The sequence below is a fragment of the Anolis carolinensis genome, chromosome 3 (genome assembly GCF_035594765.1).
Source record: "Anolis carolinensis isolate JA03-04 chromosome 3, rAnoCar3.1.pri, whole genome shotgun sequence".
Taxonomy (NCBI): domain Eukaryota; kingdom Metazoa; phylum Chordata; class Lepidosauria; order Squamata; family Dactyloidae; genus Anolis; species Anolis carolinensis.
The window spans coordinates 1,455,209-1,476,262 of NC_085843.1; the positions used below are offsets into that span (position 1 = coordinate 1,455,209).

General features: G+C 45.8%; 1 protein-coding gene across 1 annotated transcript in view; it reads left to right on the forward strand.

Moving 5' to 3' along the window:
* Nucleotides 1-21,054, forward strand: part of apbb1 (amyloid beta precursor protein binding family B member 1) — a 49,228-nt gene that overhangs the window by 19,357 nt on the left and 8,817 nt on the right. Inside the window, exons 6-12 of the mRNA XM_062974353.1 lie at nt 5,893-5,987; nt 6,201-6,258; nt 12,504-12,641; nt 14,270-14,397; nt 15,849-15,963; nt 20,470-20,554; nt 20,656-20,739. Coding sequence (XP_062830423.1) covers nt 5,893-5,987; nt 6,201-6,258; nt 12,504-12,641; nt 14,270-14,397; nt 15,849-15,963; nt 20,470-20,554; nt 20,656-20,739 — 703 coding nt within the window. The remainder of the gene's footprint in view (nt 1-5,892; nt 5,988-6,200; nt 6,259-12,503; nt 12,642-14,269; nt 14,398-15,848; nt 15,964-20,469; nt 20,555-20,655; nt 20,740-21,054) is intronic.

The window sequence follows — 21,054 nt, forward strand, 5'->3', positions numbered from 1 at the left end:
TGCTCTTCTCCGTTTCCAAGCCAAGGAGTCTGCGCTTTCTCCTCCTGGTCGTGTGACTGGCCTTGTTACAATACAGTGAGACACATACACAAACAAAGGCAAAGGCTTCTTTTTGTATCCAATAGTAAGTGGATACAATACTTATCGTGATCACCGTGTGTGTGTGTGTGTTTGAGCAATACTGCATGTTCTGCCCCCGCACTAGTTCTTTATTTGGAAGGTGTCTGTGATGCTGGGAACAGATTGAATGCTACACATTTGAAGTAACAACAACATATTAAATAACATCTCAAATTTCCTCTTCTCAAGAGTTTTACTCTCATTCTTTGTGAGGGGTGTTAAAAGTCCTTGAAGCACAACCACAGTTCTGACTGGATGTTACTTTAATAGAGCTTCAGTTGGATCTCAATCTTTTATATCTCCGACGGGACTTTACTTTGTGTCTTTACTTTTATATTGCTTTGATGTAACGTGTGTAACTTGTGTGGCTTCACTTGTGTGGCTTCAGCGTGACTTGTATGACTTGTGTGGCTTCTACGGGACGTTCTATTTTGTGGTTCTTTCACCTTCCTTACTCTTCACCATCCAATACTACACTTCCTGACTCCACAAGAGGAGCCTTGTAGGGACAGGACGAGGGAGGTTTCAGATACAAGGAGGAAGAGGCTATCTAGACTAACCCCACAAACCACACATAAAATACTAATCTCCTCTAACTAAATGAGGGCTTAATAGGAGTAAACAGTGAGAAATCTTGCAAAGGCACGATACTACATTTATAATTCCTAGTAGCAATGCTTCCAGCTCTAGTGTTGTTGCTCTTCTTGAGCTGTTCTCCCTTGTCCAATAATAACAATATTAAAACCAATAAGGAGGAAGATAACCCCAATTCTTACAGGCCGATTACATTATGCAATGTAGATTACAACATTTTTACAAAAATATTAGCTAACAGACTGGAAGAGATTATTCCAAATTTAAAGAAGACCAATGCTGGCCGACCCAATTAGGAACATAATAAACGTAATCAATCAAGCAACATTAATGAAAGAGAAAGTACTGATATTAAAACTGGTTGTCTCTCAAACCTTTGACTGTAAATCTTAATAATAATAATAATAATAAAACTTTATTTATACCCCGCCACCATCTCCCCTATGGGGACTCGGGGCGGCTTACATGGGGCCATGCCCAGACACCATACAATATAACAAAATAAACAGCAAATCAAACACAATATAACAGTGCAAAATCATCGAATATATATTACAACCCAAATCGGAGAAAACAATGAAAACCAGGGCAGGTCACATGAACACTTAATTAAAAACTCGGGAGAGAGAGACATAGGAATAGGGGGAAACAGGGAAATAAAATGGTGGCGCAGTCTAAAGGATAAAAACCAAGGGGAATGGCCAGAGCAATATATTACATTTACTCCCCAAAGGCACATCGGAAAAGCCATGTTTTTAGATCTTTCTTAAAGGCTAACAAGGTGGGGGCTTGCCTAATCTCAGTGGGCAATGAATTCCACAGTCGGGGGGCCACAGCAGAAAAAGCCCTCTCCCTCGTTCGCACAAGACGGGCCTGGGACAGAGGCAGTGGCGAAAGGAAGGCCTCCCCGGATGAGCGGAGGGAACGAGCAGGTTTATGGTAGGAGATACGGTCCCTAAGGTAGGTGGGTCCCAAACCGTTTAGGGCTTTATAGATGATGGTCTGCACCTTGAATTGGGACCGGAAAGTGAACGGCAGCCAGTGGAGCTCTTTAAACAGGGGAGTAGATCGTTCCCTGTAGCTCGCCCCTGTAATTAATCTGGCAGCCGAGCGCTGGACCAATTGTAGTTTCCGGGCCGTCTTCAAGGGAAGCCCCACGTAGAGCGCATTACAGTAGTCCAGTCTAGAGGTAACCAAGGCATGCACCACCGTGGTCAAGTCAGACTTCACGAGGTATGGTCGCAGTTGGCGCACAAGTTTGAGTTGTGCGAAAGCCCTCCCGGCCACCGCCGACACCTGAGCCTCAAGCGTCAACGCTGAATCCAGAAGGACCCCCAAACTGCGGACCTGTGATTTCAGGGGGAGTGCGACCCCGTCCAGCACAGGTTGCCACCCAATACCCCGATCAGACGAGTGACTGACCAGGAGGGCCTCTGTCTTGTCAGGATTGATCCTCAGCTTGTTCCTCCTCATCCAGTCCGCCACAGCGGCCAGGCACTGGTTCAGAATCCGAGGGGCTTCCTTGGAGTTAGATGGAAATGAGTAGTGGATTTGCGTGTCATCTGCGTAGAGATGGCAACACCCTCCAAAACTCCGGATGACCTCTCCCAACGGTTTCATGTAGATGTTAAATAGCATGGGGGATAAAATAGACCCTTGCGGGACCCCACAGGTCAATGGCCAGGGGTCCGAGCAGGTGTCCCCCAGCTTCACCATCTGGGAACGACCCTCCAGGAAGGACCGGAGCCACTGCAGAACCGTGCCACCGAGCCCCATCCCGGCGAGCCTCCCCAGAAGGATACCATGGTCGATGGTATCGAAAGCCGCTGAGATGTCCAAGAGAACCAGCAGGGTCACACTCCCCCTGTCCAGCTCCCTGCGGAGGTCACCCACCAAGGCCACCAAAGCCGTCTCGGTACTGTACCCAGGCCTGAAGCCAGACTGCGAGCGGTCCAGAAAATCAGTGTCATCGAGAAATTCCTGGAGCTGCGTGGCAACCACCCGCTCCAGAACCTTGCCCAAAAACGGGAGGTTGGAGATTGGTCTGTAGTTGTTACAAATAGATGGGTCAAGCGAAGGCTTTTTTAGTAGTGGTTTAAGTATGTGAAAACTTCAAATTGGGAAAGAAATTTCACATGGTAATAACAGAATTATATAAAAACAATCAGGCAGAAGTAATTGTCAATGGATCCAAATCCAGATCGATTAAGATCAAAAGTGGAACAAAACAAGGTTGTCCACTCTCTCCCATTTTATTTGCCATGGCAATAGAACTTTTAGCTAATTTAATTAGAAAGGAAAAAAAAAGATTTAAATTAAGTAGGGAAGAAATCAAAGTTAATTTATATGCAGATGATGCCATAAATAATATTAGGGACACCAGGGGAATCCGTAAAGGAAGTGGTAAATATAATTTAAAACATTTGAAAAGATAATCGGGTTTTGCAATAAATCTTGAAAAATCAGAAAGAATATATATAAAAATATTTCCTGGCAAAGGTTAAAAGAAATCCAAACAATTCTGGGGGTAAGATTGGGGGAAAAGACGCTTAAATACTTGGGAGTTTATATCTCAAAAGATCTAAACAATATAATACAAATAAACTAGTTATGGAAACAAATCAGGGGGCTGCGGTGGTACAATTTATTTATTTATTTATTTATTTACAGTATTTATATCCCGCCCTTCTTTCTCACCCCGAAGGGGACTCAGGGCGGATTACAATGAACACATATATGGCAAACATTCAATGCCAACAGACAAACAACATTCAGTTTTAGACAGACACAGAGGCATTTTAACATCTTTCCAGCTTCACGATTTCCGGCCACAGGGGGAGCTGTTGCATCACCGTCCATTGGTGGCTGTTCTTCCTCATTCTTTTCCTCGTGAGCAGTTTTATGGTGTTGTAGATTAGTTAAATTAGCCTCCCGCATAAAGCGTACCTTAAATTTTCCCTACTTGACAGATGCAACTGTCTTTCGGGGCTGCATAGGTCAACAGCAAGCCGGGGCTATTTTTTTTTAAATGGTCGGAGGCTTAACCCGACACAGCCCGGCCCCAATGGGTTAAAACCCTTGTGCTGCTAAACTGAAGGTTGGCAGTTCGAATCGGGGGAGTGGGGGAAGCTCCCACTATTAGCCCCAGTTCCTGTCAACCTAGCAGTTAGAAAACATGTAAATGTGAGTAGATCAAAGGGTACTGCTTTTTCAGGAAAAGACAAATAGACACCCGAAGCAGTCTTCCCGGCCACACAACCATTAAGTGTTTACGGACTCCTCGGCTTGGAAATGGAGATGACTACCTCCACCAGAGCCTCTAGAGCCTGAAATAAAAGGAGAAGCCTTTGCCTTTGTTTGTGTATTTGTGTGTCATTATTTGTCATTGTAATCTAGGCATTGAATGTTTGCCTGTGTCTGTTTAGATACTGTAATCCGTTCTGAGTCTCCTTGGAGAGAAGGGCGGAATATAAAGTATTATTATTACTATATATACTTGCGTATAAGGTGAGTTTTTCAGCCCTTTTTCAGGAATGAAAAGCCCCCCTTGGTTTATATTTGAGTGGGGGTCCTGGCCAGCTTATATCCGGGTCAGCTTATATTTGAGTATATAGGTTGTCGAAGTTGGACAGCCTTATCTTATTAAAGTCTTATTATTACCTTAAATTGCACTTTTATGTAAATATTCAAAAACATTTAGTCTACTGATGCCTCAATGAATGTAATGTTATTGGTATCTATTTTTATTTTTGAAATTTACCAGTTGCAGCTGCATTTCCCATCCTTGTCTTACACTTGAGTCAATAAGTTTTCCGAGTTTTTTGTAGTAAAATTAGGTGCCTCGGCTTATACAGTAGAGTCTTGCTTATCCAACGTAAACGGGCCGGCAGAATGTTGGATAAGCAAATATGTTGCATAATAAGGAGATATTAAGGAAAAGCCTATTAAACATCAATTTAGGTTATGATTTTACAAATTAAGCACTAAAACATTATGTTATACAACAAATTTGACAGAAAAAGTAGTTCAATACACAGTAATGCAACGTAGTAATTACTGTATTTACGAATTTAGCACCAAAATATCACGATGTATTGAAAACATTGACTACAAAAATGCGTTGGATAATCCAGAACGTTGGATAAGTGAGACTCTACTGTATTCGGTTCAGCTTATACTTGAGTAAATACGGTATATTATAGTTAGCAAATTTGAAATTCCAATAAATGGAACCGGGACTTAACAAATCGCATCAAAATAGTTAAGATGATGATTCTTCCAAAATAAGTCCATCGAGGTTGTCTTCTTTTTCGTCTTCCTGAGTATTATCCTGTTTGACTCACTTGGACTGTTTGAGGTTGGATTTCTTCTCTTTGGTCTCCTGCCCTTCCCTCGAAAACGAGTGTTAGGGACTCTTCTTCAGAAGAGGAAGGGGAGCAGGAAAGTGTTCATGAGTCAGAGGGGCAGTTGGAATCTGAGGAGGAGATTTTGCAAGTACCCCCATTTCAGGAAAGGCGAAAGGAAACAGAGCAGAGATGTCATTCAGCTAGAATAGCTGCCAGAAAATCTTTCTCTTCCAACAAGCTTTCGATGGGTGAAAAACTCGGGGCTATGTCTGTTTTTATTGTTATTTTAAAGCTAATTGTATTGTTTTAATCTATTTCTGTAAACCGCTCTGAACCAAACTGGGAGTAGCAGTATACAAGTCTAAAAAAAAAATGCAGCCGAGTAATTGGGAACCGCCCTCGCAGCTGTGGGGGAATTCAGGGCTATAAATCAGAAGCAGGTGCAGTCAGCTCTTGCTGGTAACAAACTGACTCTAATGCCTAAGCCTTCACTCCCCTTGTGCCTGCTTTGAGTCTGCATCTGGGAAACTGTTCCTAAGGATTTATTGCTGTTTCTTTGTCTGAAGTAAGACTGCTACTTGATTTGGAAACTTATCAGACTTAAGAACTGTGTTTGCCCTAAGACTTTGCTTTCTTTTGCATTATTCCACTGAGTGTGCTGTTCGTTATCTTTTGCTGAAGTAAAGCAGTTTTCATTTACTTACCACAGTGTTTTAAGGCTGTTCTTGAAAGACAAACCAGGACAATGAGTCTTAAAAATTTCTTGTGAAAGTGTCCCCTTTAGTAGGCTGTGCTTTCATGCCCCCCCTTTCTGCCCCCCCCCACTTTGCAGGAGATCCCCTCGGAGGAGGAGGGGGGAGAGGCCACCCCCGAAGCCCCCCTGGATGAGGGCCACTCTGCCCTGCGCTTGGGGGACCACAGTGGCCGGTGAGTGCGGGGGGAGGTGACCCCGAAAGAGAGACCTCCCCCCCCCCCATAAGGATCTCCCATAATGAGGAGTATCATTGTGGCAATGGGAGGGGGCATCCTTTCCCCGGTGGGGTGGAGGCAGAGGAGGAACTCTGCACATGCCCCGATGCATCCTGTGCGAGGAATGAGCCCTGATCCCCCCCCCCCCCCCCGCCTTGTGTATTTGTGCAGGTCTTTGCAGGAGGAAGAGGAAGAGCTTGCCTTTCTAGGCGTCTCCCAAGGATCAAAGGTAATACGAAAAAATATTTTGCTGCATTATCAGCGTCTAGAATCCTAGAATCCTGGAGTTGGAAGAGACCTCCTGGGCCGTCCAGTCCAACCCCATTCTGCCAAGAAGCAGGAAAGTCACATTCAAAGCCACCCTGACAGATGGCCATCCAGCCTCTGCTTAAAAGCCTCCAAAGAAGGACCTTCTTTGGTTATGGCCTGTGTTGGACGGGGTTACACTCCTTCTGAAGCTTAGGGGTCCTCCTGGACTCACCGCTGGACCTGGAACCCCGGGTTTTGGAGGTGGCCAGGGGAGCTTTTGCAGGGAAGTCAGGCTTGGCCATGATAGTCCACGCTCTGGTTCCACCCCGAATACACGACTGCAATGCGCTCTACATGGGGTTGCCTTTGAAGACCGTTCGGAAGCTTCAGAGGGTCCCACGAGTGGCGGACACAACCCCTGTTGTGTCATCTCCATTGCCCGCTTGTCTGCTACCTGGCCCAGCTTATCTGTCCAAATCAGGGGTCCCCAAACTAAGGCCCGGGGGCCGGATGCGGCTCATCAAAGCCATTTATCCGGCCCCCATGGCACAAGGGCATACGCGGGTTGGACTAAATGACCCAAGGGGTCTCTTTTTCTCTTACAACCCCTATAATAATAATAATAATAATAATAATAATAATAATAATAATTATTATTATTATTATTATTATTAACATTAAGGCTGGGTGGCCATCTGTCAGGGGTGCTTTGCTTGTGCTTTTGGTGCACAGAGGCAGATGGGGGTTGGACTTAATGGCCCAAGGGATCTCTTCCAACCCTTATTATTATTATTATTATTATTATTATTATTATTATTATTATTATTAACATTGAGGCTGAGTGGCCATCTGTCAGGGGTGCTTTGCTTGTGTTTTCGGTGCACAAAGGCAGAAGGGGATTGGACTCAATGGCCCAAAGGGTCTCTTCCAACCCCTTTTTATTATTATTGCTGTTATTATTATTATTATTATTATTATTATTAATTGCTCAGTGGCCAACTATAGTCTGGCCCTTCAACAGTCCAAAGGATTATGAACTGGCCCCGTGTTTAAAAAGTTTGGCGACCTCTGGTCCAAATGTATCTCTCCCTATGACCCAGCCCGGGGGCTAAGGTTTCCTGGGGAGGTCCTACTCTCAGTCCCACCTCCCTGCTAGGCACAATTGGTGGGGACGAGAGACAGGGCCTTCTCAGTCGTGCCCCCTCCATCCTGACCTTCCATAAGAGTGAAAACGTGGTTCTGTGATCAAACCTTTGGAGCAGGGGTCCTCAAACTTTTTAAGTGGAGGGCCGATTCACAGTCCCTCAGACTGTTGGGGGGCCAGACTAGGATGAAATAGTCCAAAATTGGGATTGTTGTTGTTGTGTGTCTTCAAGTCATTTCAGACTTAGGTCAACACTAAGTCTAAAGTTTAGGACAGAGGCTAGGTCAAGGACCTTGGAGGGCCTTAGTTTGGGGACCCCTGATTTAGACGATCTCATAAGACCATAGGTAAGCAGAGACCCCCAAAGACCATCTAGATGGTCTCATAAGTCCATAGGTAAGGAAAGGGACCCTCAAAGGCCATCCAGATGATCTCATCAGGCCATCAGAAGACCATAGGTAAGGAAAGGGACCCTCAAAGACCATCTAGATGGTTTCATAAGACCATAGGTAAGGAAAGGGGTCCCCAAAGGCCATCTAGACAATCTCATAAAACCACAGGTAAGGAAAGTGACCTCCAAAAGCCATCTAGATGGTCCCATAAGGCCGTAACTAAGCAAAGAGACCATCAAATGCCATCTAGATGATCTCATAAGACCATAGGTAAGCAAAGAGATCTCTAAAGGCCATCTAGATGGTCTCATAAGGCCATAGCTAAGCAAAGAGACCTTCAAAGACCAACTAGACAAGCTCATAAGACCATAGGTAAGCAAAGAGACCTCCAAAAACCAGACAGACTTAGGTCAATCATAAGTCTAAAATTTAGGACAGGGGCCAGGTAAATGACCTTGGAGGGCCGCATCTGGCCCCCGGGCCTTAGTTTGGGGACCCCTGCTTTGGAGTCTTGTGCAATAGATAGATATGGAATTATGTGCAAGGACTATTGGAACGGCCCGGATTACGATTGTGGATAGCGTGATTAATGGTGAAGGTATTGTTTTAAATGTTTTTAATGTACGTATATTATAATTCTATTTTAAAATATTTATTTTAATTATACATTGTTTTAAGTCAATGATGGGCAACCTTTTGCGCTCGGTGTGTCAAAATTCACCAAAAAAAACTAGCATGATTTGGGTGGTGTGTCACTTTGAGGAAGAAAAAAAACATAATTTCACAATATGTATAGTTTAAATAACAAAAAATATATAATTATAATATATAACTGTATTTAATAAATCAAAAACTATTTACTACCCTTATTTCCATGTACAATAATCTATGGTACCTCTTGCAGTTTCCACGCTGATTTCTCTCTATTCTAGTTTCAATGTAGTCATGAATAATGAATAATATAATGTACTAGTAATAATATGATAATATACTACAATAATAATAGAATGACATAATATAATATATATATATATATACACACACACACACACACACACATACAGTAGAGTCTCACTTATCAAAGCTAAACGGGCTGGCAGAAGCTTGGATAAGCGAATATGTTGGATAATAAGGAGGGATTAAGGAAAAGCCTATTAAACATCAAATTCGGTTATGATTTTATAAATTAAGCACCAAAACATCATGTTAAACAACAAATTTGACAGAAAAAGTAGTTCAATTCGCATTAATGTTATGTTGTAATTACTGTATTTACGAATTTAACACCAAAATATCATGATATATTGAAAACATTGACTACAAAAATGGCTTGGATAATCCAGAAACTTGGATAAGCGAGGCTTGGATAAGTGAGACTCTACTGTATATACATTATTATTATATCCTATTATTATGTTATCCTATTCATATATTTTATATCATTATATTATACAGTAGAGTCTCACTTCTCCAACATTCGCTTATCCAATGTTCTGGATTATCTAACACCTTTTGTAGTCAATGTTTTCAATATATCATGATATTTTGGTGCTAAATTCATAAATACAGTAATTACTACATAGCATAATTTCTTATTGAACTACTTTTTCTATCAAATTTGTTGTATAACATGATGTTTTGGTGCTTAATTTGTAAAATCATAACCTAATTTGATGTTTAATAGGCTTTTCCTTAATCCCTCCTTATGATCCAAGATATTCGCTTATCCAACGTTCTGCCGGCCTGTTTATGTTGGATAAGTGAGACTCTACTGTATATACATTATTATTATATCCTATTATTATATTATCCTATTAATATATTTTATATCATTATATTATATTTTTATATTCTATTATTATTATATTCTATTATTCTATTATTGTAGTATATTACCATGTTATTACTATTATATTATATTATTATATTATTTATTATTCATGACTATATTGAAACTAGAATAGAGAGAAATCAGTGTGGAAACTTTGTGAAGCTTAAACTGCAAGAAGTACCATAGATTGTTGTACATGGAGATAACGGTAGTAAATAGTTTTTGATTTATTAAATAGAGTTATATATTACAATTATATAATTTTGTTATTTAAACTATACATATTGTGAAATTATGGTTTTTTCTTCTCGAAGTGACACACCACCCAAGTCATGCTAGGTTTTTTTTGGTGAATTTTGACACACCAAGTGCAAAAGGTTGCCCATCACTGTTTTAAGGCATTGAATAGTTGCCTTCACGTGAATTCACTGCCCGGTGAGATTAGGCAAGCCCCCCACATTACTTGCCTTCAAGAAAGACTTAAAAACATGGCTCTTCCGTTGTGCTTTTGGAGAGTAACTGTCATATACTTCTTTTTTGTTGCTCCCCTCCAATATCTATCCTCTTGACCAGGGGTCCCCAAACTAAGGCCTGGGGGCCGGATGCGGCCCTCCGAGGTCATTTACCTGGCCCCCGCCCTCATTTTTATAATATAACTAGCTGTGCCCGGCCACGCGTTGCTGTGGCAAAGTGGTGGTGGTATTGGTTAAAAATTGTTGTGGAATTTTTATTTGACGTTATTTGCAATTTTTTAATTAATTTTATTGTAAGTTATATTTTATTTATTATATTTTATTATTTTCTTGTATTATTTTTAGTTGTTTTCTGTTATGATAATATTTTATTGTATTAATTTTTAGTGTTTTTTATTATTTTTTATTGGGTTACTAGGAGACCAAGTTGGAGGAGCTTAGCCTTCTAACTGGCAGCAATTGGATAAAAGCAATTATTCCTCTCTCTCTAATTAGGACTTTATTTTTCTTTTCTTTTTGTTGTATCAACCTAGAGGCGTGGATGATGGGTTGTGTTGTCAAATTTCGAGGTTGGGGGGCCTGTAGTTTTGTTGTTTTGTAGGTCGCCGTGATGCCATCACTCTTTTATATATATAGATATATTGTATATACATATAATATTGATAATAATATTATAATGTAATACAATATAACACTAATAATAATACCATATAATAATATTAATTATATATTCTATATTACATATAATATTACTAATAATATTATAGTATAGTGGTATAGTTCAATATAGTAATATATAATGCTAATATTGTGCTATGCTAATAATATAATATATTAGGGAGATGGTGGCGGGGTATAAATAATTTTTTATTATTATTATTATTATTATTATTATTATTATTATTATTATTATTATTACTAGCTGTGCCCGGCCACGCGTTGCTGTGGCAAAGTCTGGTGGTATGGGAAATAAAGTATTGAGGAATTGGAGGTAGTTAAGGTAAAGGGTGAAGGTTTTTTCCTGATATTAAGTCCAGTCGTGTGTGAGTGTGTGGGTTGGTGATCATGTGTATTTGTAAGTCGAAGAGGTGGCATTGTTTGTAGAGTCCTTGGAGGTCATGTGGGTGGTATGACTGTATGGAGCGCTGTTAGTTTTGTGTCAGAGGACTACTGATATTTGGTTGTTTATTTGGATGTTTTGGAAGTGTTGGGTTGGGAGAAGGTGGGGTAATAGTGGGGGTTGACTCCGTTTTTCGAATTCAAATGTGCGACGTTTCATTGGAGAAGTTGAGTAGGTTAGCGGTTGAAGACGCTGCGTCATTAGGGGATATTATTTCCTAAAGGTTGCGAATATACAATATTTGTGATTATTGGGTGTTTTTGTCTGTTGGAGGTAAGTATGAATGGTGTCTAAGAGATGTAGGTGTTGTGAATGGGTATAGAGTACATTATCATCGGTATATTAGAGTTGTATAAGAGATGTTGTAGGTGTTGTGAATGGGGATAGAGTACATTATCATGGGTATATTAGAAACGTTAGGATTGTGTGATGATGTTGTTGTTATTATTATTATTATTATTATAATTATTATTATTATTATTATTGAGAGGCTGGATGGCCATCTGTTGGGAGTGCTTGGATTGTGTCCTGCATGGCAGATGGTGGGAGGTGTTAGCTGGCCGTGATTGTTTAGTGTCTGGCATTCCTGCGTTTTAAGAGTGTTGTTTTTTATTTGGTGTTGTGATTTTAAGCTTGTTAAAATTTTAGGAGTCAGATAGTGTTGATTGTCATGGTTGATAGCATATATTTAAAATATTGAGTGTTAAAATGGGTTGGATAGTGTAGAAGGGAGAGTATATGGAGAGAAATAATTCGGATGATGGGCGGGCGCTAGGACCCAGGGGACAGCTTTTTCCCTTTGCCTGCCTTTCCTCTTGCGGCGGCGGCCATTCTGTTTTTTCTTTTCCTCCCTCCCGGGCATGGCTCCCAATGGGGCTTTGCGGGTTCTCTCCATGTGGTGCTCCGTGAAGTGAGTTTGTGTTGTTTCAACCTTAAGGCGTGGATGATGGGTTGTATTGTCAAATTTCGAGGTTGGGGGCCCTTTACTTTTGTTGTTTTGCTGGGTGCTCGAATTCCATCACTCTTTTATATATATAGATTATTAAGTGGCCTTGAGTCCCCTCCGGGGTTGAGGAAGATAGGCGGGGTAGAAACGTCATAAATAATAATAAATAAATAACGATCAGGCTGTTCGAATGTGTCAATGACCCCCAAGTTGGGAGGGAAAAGTCATGCCCGTGAGAATAATGTCCTTGCCCCCCCCCCCAACCTACGTCTTTTTAATGCCAATCACATTGTCCCCCCCCCCCCCCCCGTTTTGGCAGTGCTTCCTGGTGCGCTCGCTGGGCTGGGTGGAGGTGTCGGAGGAGGAGCTGTCCCTCGGGCGGAGCAGCGCGGCCGTCAACGGGTGCATCCGGCAGCTGGCCGGGGAAGGGCCCCACCCCCGGGGGAAGTGGCCGGAGGTAAGCCCCTCCCGGAGTGCTTTTTGCAGGGGGAGAAGGGGCAGGGCCCCCCCCTGCAGGACACAGCAATGGATTGGGGGGAGGTGAAGGGGGGGAGCAGGGTGTGTGGGAGGGGGTGCGCTTCAATCGGAATTCAGTCTAATCCAGCAAAGACACAATAACTTTGCACCGTTGCAAAAGGAAAAGAAAACAAACTTTACTTATTACAGCAGAGTCCAAACATAAACTTGCAGTGTTGCATCAAAATATAAATCTTGCAGTAAAACAAACTTACATAGTCCTTGTAAGCATTTCTGTTAGGGGTTAATCGCCATCCTGACTTATTTATGAGTCAGGTCTCTCACCTTCTTCTCACCAGTCAGACCACTTAAGCATCAACAAAGTGGCACCGACAAAACGACACCTCGGTCATAAATTATCTGCTGATCCCAGCGGTACTATACTTTTATTTACAGACTATATACAACTCCAAATACCATCGCTATCAGGACACATGTTCCTCGTCAATGGCAAAGCATGCCGCATCCTCTCAGTTCGGCCGAGTCAGCTATCAGTGCTAGCAAGGCAACTCCCAGCATTCCACAATCATGACGAATGTTCCGTCCACACGGAAGTCTTGACCCATTGGCCCTGCAATCAATCAGGGCTGGCATGTAATTAACTCCTGTGCTGCTGGAAAGCTTGCCGGAACACATATACACAATCCAACAGCAACAATTTGATTTAACATTTCACACTCTGACACCAAAAAACACTGACAATTTCAAGATGCAAGTGAAATGGCAGACAAAGGTTTGAGGTAATGAGACAAAGAGAGTTCCGGTGGCTGTAGAAAAAAAGACCTTTATTCTCAGTGGCCAGAGAGAATATAGACCCTCCTGTCTCCAGGAAAAAAGGGTACTGGACAAAGAAACACAGGTTCTTTTATACTATTTCCCTCCATCTACCTGCGTCATCTAGGCATTATCAATCACCAATTAGTGTCAAAAAAAGTCTTACTTTGTACTTCACTAAAAGCTATTTTTGCATTTTCATAAAATATAGGTTACTTTCAAGACCTCTGACCCTCCATTAGGACTTATCTAAGGAATTCCTATCTAGGCTCTCAGAGGTTCTCATTAATTGAGGAATTCCCCCTTATCCTAGATTTTAGGGAGCCATTAGCACTCCTACATGGCGCCAGGTCTTATCTTGACATCTCAAAAGCCTTAATTTGTCTTTTGTCCATTAGCTTATCTATTCTTGTTGACACTTAACATATGTCTCTGGCACTTAGGGTGAACTTTGGTCTGTGCTGGGTCTTGCTAGGCAAAGTGTATTTTGGGGCTATATGCACACATTCTACTTGTGATTACATTTTTCCTATTCCTATTTCTAATATGATTACATTCAATATATAGTTTCCAATACAAGTATTATATTTTCCCAATACACCTTCATCACAAGAAGCATTGCAATACAAAGAGCATGGCTTCCTCAGCCTCTTCTTCCCAGAGAGAGATCCAAAAGCGAAACCAAAAGCAGGAGCAGAGGCTAATACATGGGCTGTGGTCCAAACTTACGTGCTTCACTGCTGACCCCTCTTACCCCATCTCTCTCCCCCCCCCCCCCCCCCCGTTTTGGCGCAGGGCAAGGCCATGATCCTGACCCTGGAGAAGGAGACGCTGGCGCTGCTGGACCCGGAGGAGCGGACGGTGCTGCACAGCCAGCCCATCGCCGGCATCCGCGTCTGGGGGGTCGGCCGGGATAGCGGCAGGTGGGAAACATCACTGTGTGCCTCTCTTTGGGGGGGGGGCTGTTGGGGTCCCGGGTGGGGCCTCGATCCATGGGAGGATATAGGGGGTTCTTTGGACAGTGCCCCCCGCCCACTGCAGACCCCCTTGGTGTCTATGACAGAACAGAGTGCGGCACAGCCCTCGCTCTAGATGAGCTTACGGCAGGAAACAGGATGATGCTCTGGTAAAGTTCAGTAGGAGGGTTGCAAACTTAATGCATAAAATAAGTAAATAAAAGCTTAAGTTTAACTAATTTACGACCTGGAATGAGGAAGTGCCGTCAGAGTGGATGATGAAGCAGCTGCTCCCCCTGTGGCCAGAATCGAACATCCCCTCAGGAGAAGGTTAAATTGCCTCTGCGTCTGCCTGTCTCTGTTCGATGTGTTTATGGGCATTGAATAACTGTAAATGTTCCGTCCACACGGAAGTCTTGACCCATTGGCCCTGCAGGCAACCAATCAGGGTTGGTAAAATTTATTTACTTATTTTACGCATAATATACTGTAAATAATAAATTATTAGGGGGAAAGACTATTTATTTATTTATTTATTTATTTACAGTATTTATATCCCGCCCTTCCTTCTCACCCCGAAGGGGACTCAGGGCGGATCGCAGAACATATGTATGTGGTAAACATTTAGTGTTGTTTTGTAGAGAGACAAGACACACAACTGAACATAGGTAGAGGTATATATAGGGTTTTCCCCATCTTTGGCATCTTGGAGGCTTGTACTTGTTTCTGGCCACAAGGGGGTGCTGTTGCTCCATCTCCCTGTTGAAGAGCCTTACTTATAACTTTATTTACTTATTTATTTTATATGCTGCTCTTCTCCCCCAGGGGGACCCCAAAAAACTTCCTCCTTTTTCGATTGAATCGCCAGCATTTCCTTATGGGTGCTTTCATGCCTCCCTGCTTTTAAGCAGTCCCTATTTATCTACTCGCATTTTGTTTTCAAACCGCTAGGTAGGCGGAAGTGTTCATTAGACTTAAAGGAATTTCAAATATTAAAGAAACAATTTTTTTAAAATTCTTAGCCTGAAATTTCCTGGACTTGTTAAAAGGGCTCTATATAGAGCAGGCATGGGCCGACTTGGGCCCTCCCTCCAGGTGCTTCGGGTGTTAGGAATTGTGGGAGTTGAAGTCCAAAACACCTGGAGGGAGGGCCCACATCGGCCCATGCCTGCCCTAGATGCAAGGCCATGTCCTCCTTCATGCTCAACATTGCTAACTCTGGATGCTTTCTCCGCTTTCCCTCATGCTCCACTTTGGGATTCAGGGAGAGGTACGTCATGTTGCATTCATGGGTGATGGGGATTTTGTTGGGCAGGAAACTTGCTTGATGGGAGCGTGGGTGGGTGCATGAGGAGGGAAGACCACCCCACATGCCACCAATGCTCCCCCCCATATGTGTCCCCCATTCCCCCTTGCAGGGACTTTGCCTACGTGGCCCGGGACCAGCTGGCCCAGATGCTCAAGTGCCACGTCTTCCGGTGCCAGGCGCCCGCCAAGGACATCGCCACCGCCCTCCACGACATCTGCTCCAAGGTGAGGCTGCTCTCACAAGCTCTCTCGAAAGAGTATGGAACCCTGCGCAGACGGGGAAGCCTCAGCATTGAACGGTTGTGTTGTTAAAGTGTGAAGTATGGAACCCTGCGCAGACGGGGAAGCCTCAGCATTGAACGGTTGTGTTGTTAAAGTGTGAAGTATGGAACCCTGCGCAGACGGGGAAGCCTCAGCATTGAACGGTTGTGTTGTTAAAGTGCGAAGTATGGAACCCTGCGCAGACGGGGAAGCCTCAGCATTGAACGGTTGTGTTGTTAAAGTGTGAAGTATGGAACCCTGCGCAGACGGGGAAGCCTTAGCATTGAACGGTTGTGTTGTCAAAGTGTGAAGTATGGAACCCTGCGCAGATGGGGAAGCCTTAGCATTGAACGGTTGTGTTGTCAAAGTGCGAAGTATGGAACCCTGCGCAGATGGGGAAGCCATAGCATTGAACGGTTGTGTTGTCAAAGTGTGAAGTATGGAACCCTGCGCAGACGGGGAAGCCTTAGCATTGAACGGTTGTGTTGTCAAAGTGTGAAGTATGGAACCCTGCGCAGACGGGGAAGCCTTAGCATTGAACGGTTGTGTTGTTAAAGTGCGAAGTATGGAACCCTGCGCAGACGGGGAAGCCTTAGCATTGAACGGTTGTGTTGTCAAAGTGTGAAGTATGGAACCCTGCGCAGACGGGGAAGCCTTAGCATTGAACGGTTGTGTTGTTAAAGTGCGAAGTATGGAACCCTGCGCAGACGGGGAAGCCTCAGCATTGAACGGTTGTGTTGTTAAAGTGTGAAGTATGGAACCCTGCGCAGACGGGGAAGCCTCAGCATTGGACGGTTGTGTTGTTAAAGTGTGAAGCATGGAACCCTGCGCAGACGGGGAAGCCTCAGCATTGAACGATTGTGTTGTTAAAGTGTGAAGTATGGAACCCTGCGCAGACGGGGAAGCCTCAGCATTGAACGGTTGTGTTGTTAAAGTGCGAAGTATGGAACCCTGCGCAGACGGGGAAGCCTTAGCATTGAACGATTGTGTTGTTAAAGTGCGAAGTATGGAACCCTGCGCAGACGGGGAAGCCTCAGCATTGAACGATTGTGTTGTTAAAGTGTGAAGTATGGAACCCTGCGCAGACGGGGAAGCCTTAGCATTGAACGGTTGTGTTGTTAAAGTGCGAAGTATGGAACCCTGCGCAGACGGGGAAGCCTCAGCATTGAACGGTTGTGTTGTTAAAGTGTGAAGTATGGAACCCTGCGCAGACGGGGAAGCCTCAGCATTGAACGGTTGTGTTGTTAAAGTGTGAAGTATGGAACCCTGCGCAGACGGGGAAGCCTTAGCATTGAAAGGTTGTGTTGTTAAAGTGTGAAGTATGGAACCCTGCGCAGACGGGGAAGCCTTAGCATTGAACGGTTGTGTTGTTAAAGTGTGAAGTATGGAACCCTGCGCAGACGGGGAAGCCTTAGCATTGAACGGTTGTGTTGTTAAAGTGCGAAGTATGGAACCCTGCGCAGACGGGGAAGCCTCAGCATTGAACGGTTGTGTTGTTAAAGTGTGAAGTATGGAACCCTGCGCAGACGGGGAAGCCTCAGCATTGAACGGTTGTGTTGTTAAAGTGTGAAGTATGGAACCCTGCGCAGATGGGGAAGCCTCAGCATTGAACGGTTGTGTTGTTAAAGTGCGAAGTATGGAACCCTGCACAGACGGTCGGTCAATGCAACTTAAGCAACATGCAGTCACTGAATTCTTGAATTCTTGGCAGCAGAATGTATCACCCCAAAGAGATTCCTCAGATAATACAAGCTGGCGATTGTGTTGACGTGAGTTCTGTGGGCGGGTAAGTTTAAAGATGTTGAGGTGGGAACATCTGACTTGCGTGACAAACAAAGAGTTGGATGTCCTGTGACAGACACTACTGAGTTTCACAAGCAAAGGGTGGACAGATGGATTCAGGACCATCCTCATATCACTCAGAAATTTCAAGCATCATTGGCATTTCACAAGAACATGTGGGTCACATGATTGCTTTGCTTGGCTATCGGAAGATCTGTGCGCAATGGGTACCCAGGATGCTGACGCCGAAAATGAAAGCACACAGACTTGAAATTTGCCAGGAACTCCTCTTGCGTTATGAGCATGAAGATGACGCCTTTCTCTTTGGGGTGACACTGTCTGCTGTTAAGAATTTAATGACTGCATGTTGCTTAAGTTGCACTGATCGACTGTCTGTGCAGGGTTCCATACTTCGCCCTTTAACAACACAGCTGTTCAATGCTAAGGCTTCCCGCCGAATGGAACTAACCGTAGAGGAGAGTCTACTGAACAAGCCAGGACCTGCCGCAGACCAGGACTGCCATCGGTTGAGGAGTTACGAAGGGGGGGTGAGCGAGGAGGAGAAGGTCCTCCTCGCTCACTCACCAGGCTGGGTCCCAGTGCTGCCACGGTGCGGCTGGGTGAGTGAGTGAGGGACGGTGGGCGGGTGAGTGAAGGAGGGCAGCAAAGTCCCTCAGTCACTCACTCACCAGGCCAGGTCCTGGTGCTGTCGTCGCCACTGCCGGACCCGGCCTGGTGAGTGAGTGAGGGACGGAGGGTGGGCGAGTGAAGGAGGGCAGCAAAGTCCCTCGGCCACTCACTCACCAGGCCAGGTCCTGGTGCTGTCATCGCCGCTGCCGGACCCGGCCTGGTGAGGGAGGGAGGGAGGGTGTCTGAGTGAAGGAGGGCAGCAAAGTCCCTCGGTCACTCACTCACCAGGCCAGGTCCTGGTGCTGCCGTCGCTGCTGCCGGACCTGGCCTGGTGAGTGAGTGAGGGATGGAGGGTGGGCAAGTGAAGGAGGGCAGCAAAGTCCCTCGGCCACTCACTCACCAGGCCAGGTCCTGATGCTGTCATTGCCGCTGCCGGACCCGGCCTGGTGAGTGAGTGAGGGACGGAGGGTGGGCGAGTGAAGGAGGGCAGCAAAGTCCCTCGGCCACTCACTCACCAGGCCAGGTCCTGGTGCTGTCGTCGCCGTTGTCGAACCCAGCCTGGTGAGTGAGTGAGGGACGGAGGGTGGGCGAGTGAAGGAGGGCAGCAAAGTCCCTCGGCCACTCACTCATCAGGCCAGGTCCTGGTGCTGTCATCGCCGCTGCCGGACCTGGCCTGGTGAGGGAGGGAGGGAGGGTGTCTGAGTGAAGGAGGGCAGCAAAGTCCCTCGGTCACTCACTCACTAGGCCAGGTCCTGGTGCTGTCGTCGCTGCTGCCGGACCTGGCCTGGTGAGTGAGTGAGGGACGGAGGGTGGGCAAGTGAAGGAGGGCAGCAAAGTCCCTCGGTCACTCACTCACTAGGCCAGGTCCTGGTGCTGTCGTCGCCGTTGTCGAACCCGGCCTGGTGAGTGAGTGAGGGACGGAGGGTGGGCAAGTGAAGGAGGGCAGCAAAGTCCCTCGGCCACTCACTCACCAGGCCAGGTCCTGATGCTGTCGTCGCTGCTGCCGGACCTGGCCTGGTGAGTGAGTGAGGGATGGAGGGTGGGCAAGTGAAGGAGGGCAGCAAAGTCCCTCGGCCACTCACTCACCAGGCCAGGTCCTGGTGCTGTCGTCGCCGTTGTCGAACCCGGCCTGGTGAGTGAGTGAGGGACGGAGGGTGGGCAAGTGAAGGAGGGCAGCAAAGTCCCTCGGCCACTCACTCACCAGGCCAGGTCCTGATGCTGTCGTCGCTGCTGCCGGACCTGGCCTGGTGAGTGAGTGAGGGACGGAGGGTGGGCGAGTGAAGGAGGGCAGCAAAGTCCCTCGGTCACTCACTCACCAGGCCAGGTCCTGGTGCTGTCGTCGCCGTTGTCGAACCCGGCCTGGTGAGTGAGTGAGGGACGGAGGGTGGGCAAGTGAAGGAGGGCAGCAAAGTCCCTCGGCCACTCACTCACCAGGCCAGGTCCTGGTGCTGTCGTCGCCGTTGTCGAACCCGGCCTGGTGAGTGAGTGAGGGACGGAGGGTGGGCAAGTGAAGGAGGGCAGCAAAGTCCCTCGGCCACTCACTCACCAGGCCAGGTCCTGATGCTGTCGTCGCTGCTGCCGGACCTGGCCTGGTGAGTGAGTGAGGGACGGAGGGTGGGCGAGTGAAGGAGGGCAGCAAAGTCCCTCGGTCACTCACTCACCAGGCCAGGTCCTGGTGCTGTCGTCGCCGTTGTCGAACCCGGCCTGGTGAGTGAGTGAGGGACGGAGGGTGGGCGAGTGAAGGAGGGCAGCAAAGTCCCTCGGTCACTCACTCACCAGGCCAGGTCCTGGTGCTGTCATCGCCGCTGCCGGACCCGGCCTGGTGAGTGAGTGAGGGACGGAGGGTGGGCGAGTTTCCTCTCATTTTTTAAATGAGAGGAAACTACAGCGAGCCTCAACATCTTGGTGCCCAAACTGGGACCTGAACCCTGGACTTGTGAAGAAGGACTTGTGGGCACTCTCTCTCCCTATAGCACTGATGAGAGGGGGGGGGGGTTGTGTGGGCACCAAGGTGACCCCCTTCTGCCCCCTGACCTGAAGTTTGCCCCCCCCCCTCAGATCATGGCAGAGCGACAGAGCCCCCGGGGGCCCCCCAATGGGCTCTTCCTGGACCACTCCAAGCTGGTGGACGTCCCCTTCCAAGGTAAGATCTATTGTGGATGATGTGGGGGGCTTGGTTGTGGATTATGTGGGGGAAGGACTTGGGAGACTTCACACGCTTCTTCCTACCCCATCCATCCACAGTTGAGTTCCCAGCCCCCAAAAGTGAGTCTGTGCAGAGGTTCCAGGTCTACTACTTGGGCAGCGTCTCCGTGGCAAAGCCAGTGGGTAAGTCACGTTTATGGAAGAGTGATGGTTATGTCAGGTGGGGTCAGGGTGCGAGCTGGGTGGGTTTCTTCAGACTCCATCGATCATCTTTTCCAGCACCCTGATGAACTGATTGCAATCGTCTGCCTCACCAATTCCTCTGTTCAGTGTCAGACTCAAACACATCCGTAGTCTGAAGTCCAAACATTTATTTCAATATCTATAATACATACAGTAGAGTCTCACTTATCCAAAAGTGGATTATCCAACGCATTTTTGTAGTCAATGTTTTCAATATATCGTGATATTTTGGTGCTAAATTCATAAATACAGTAA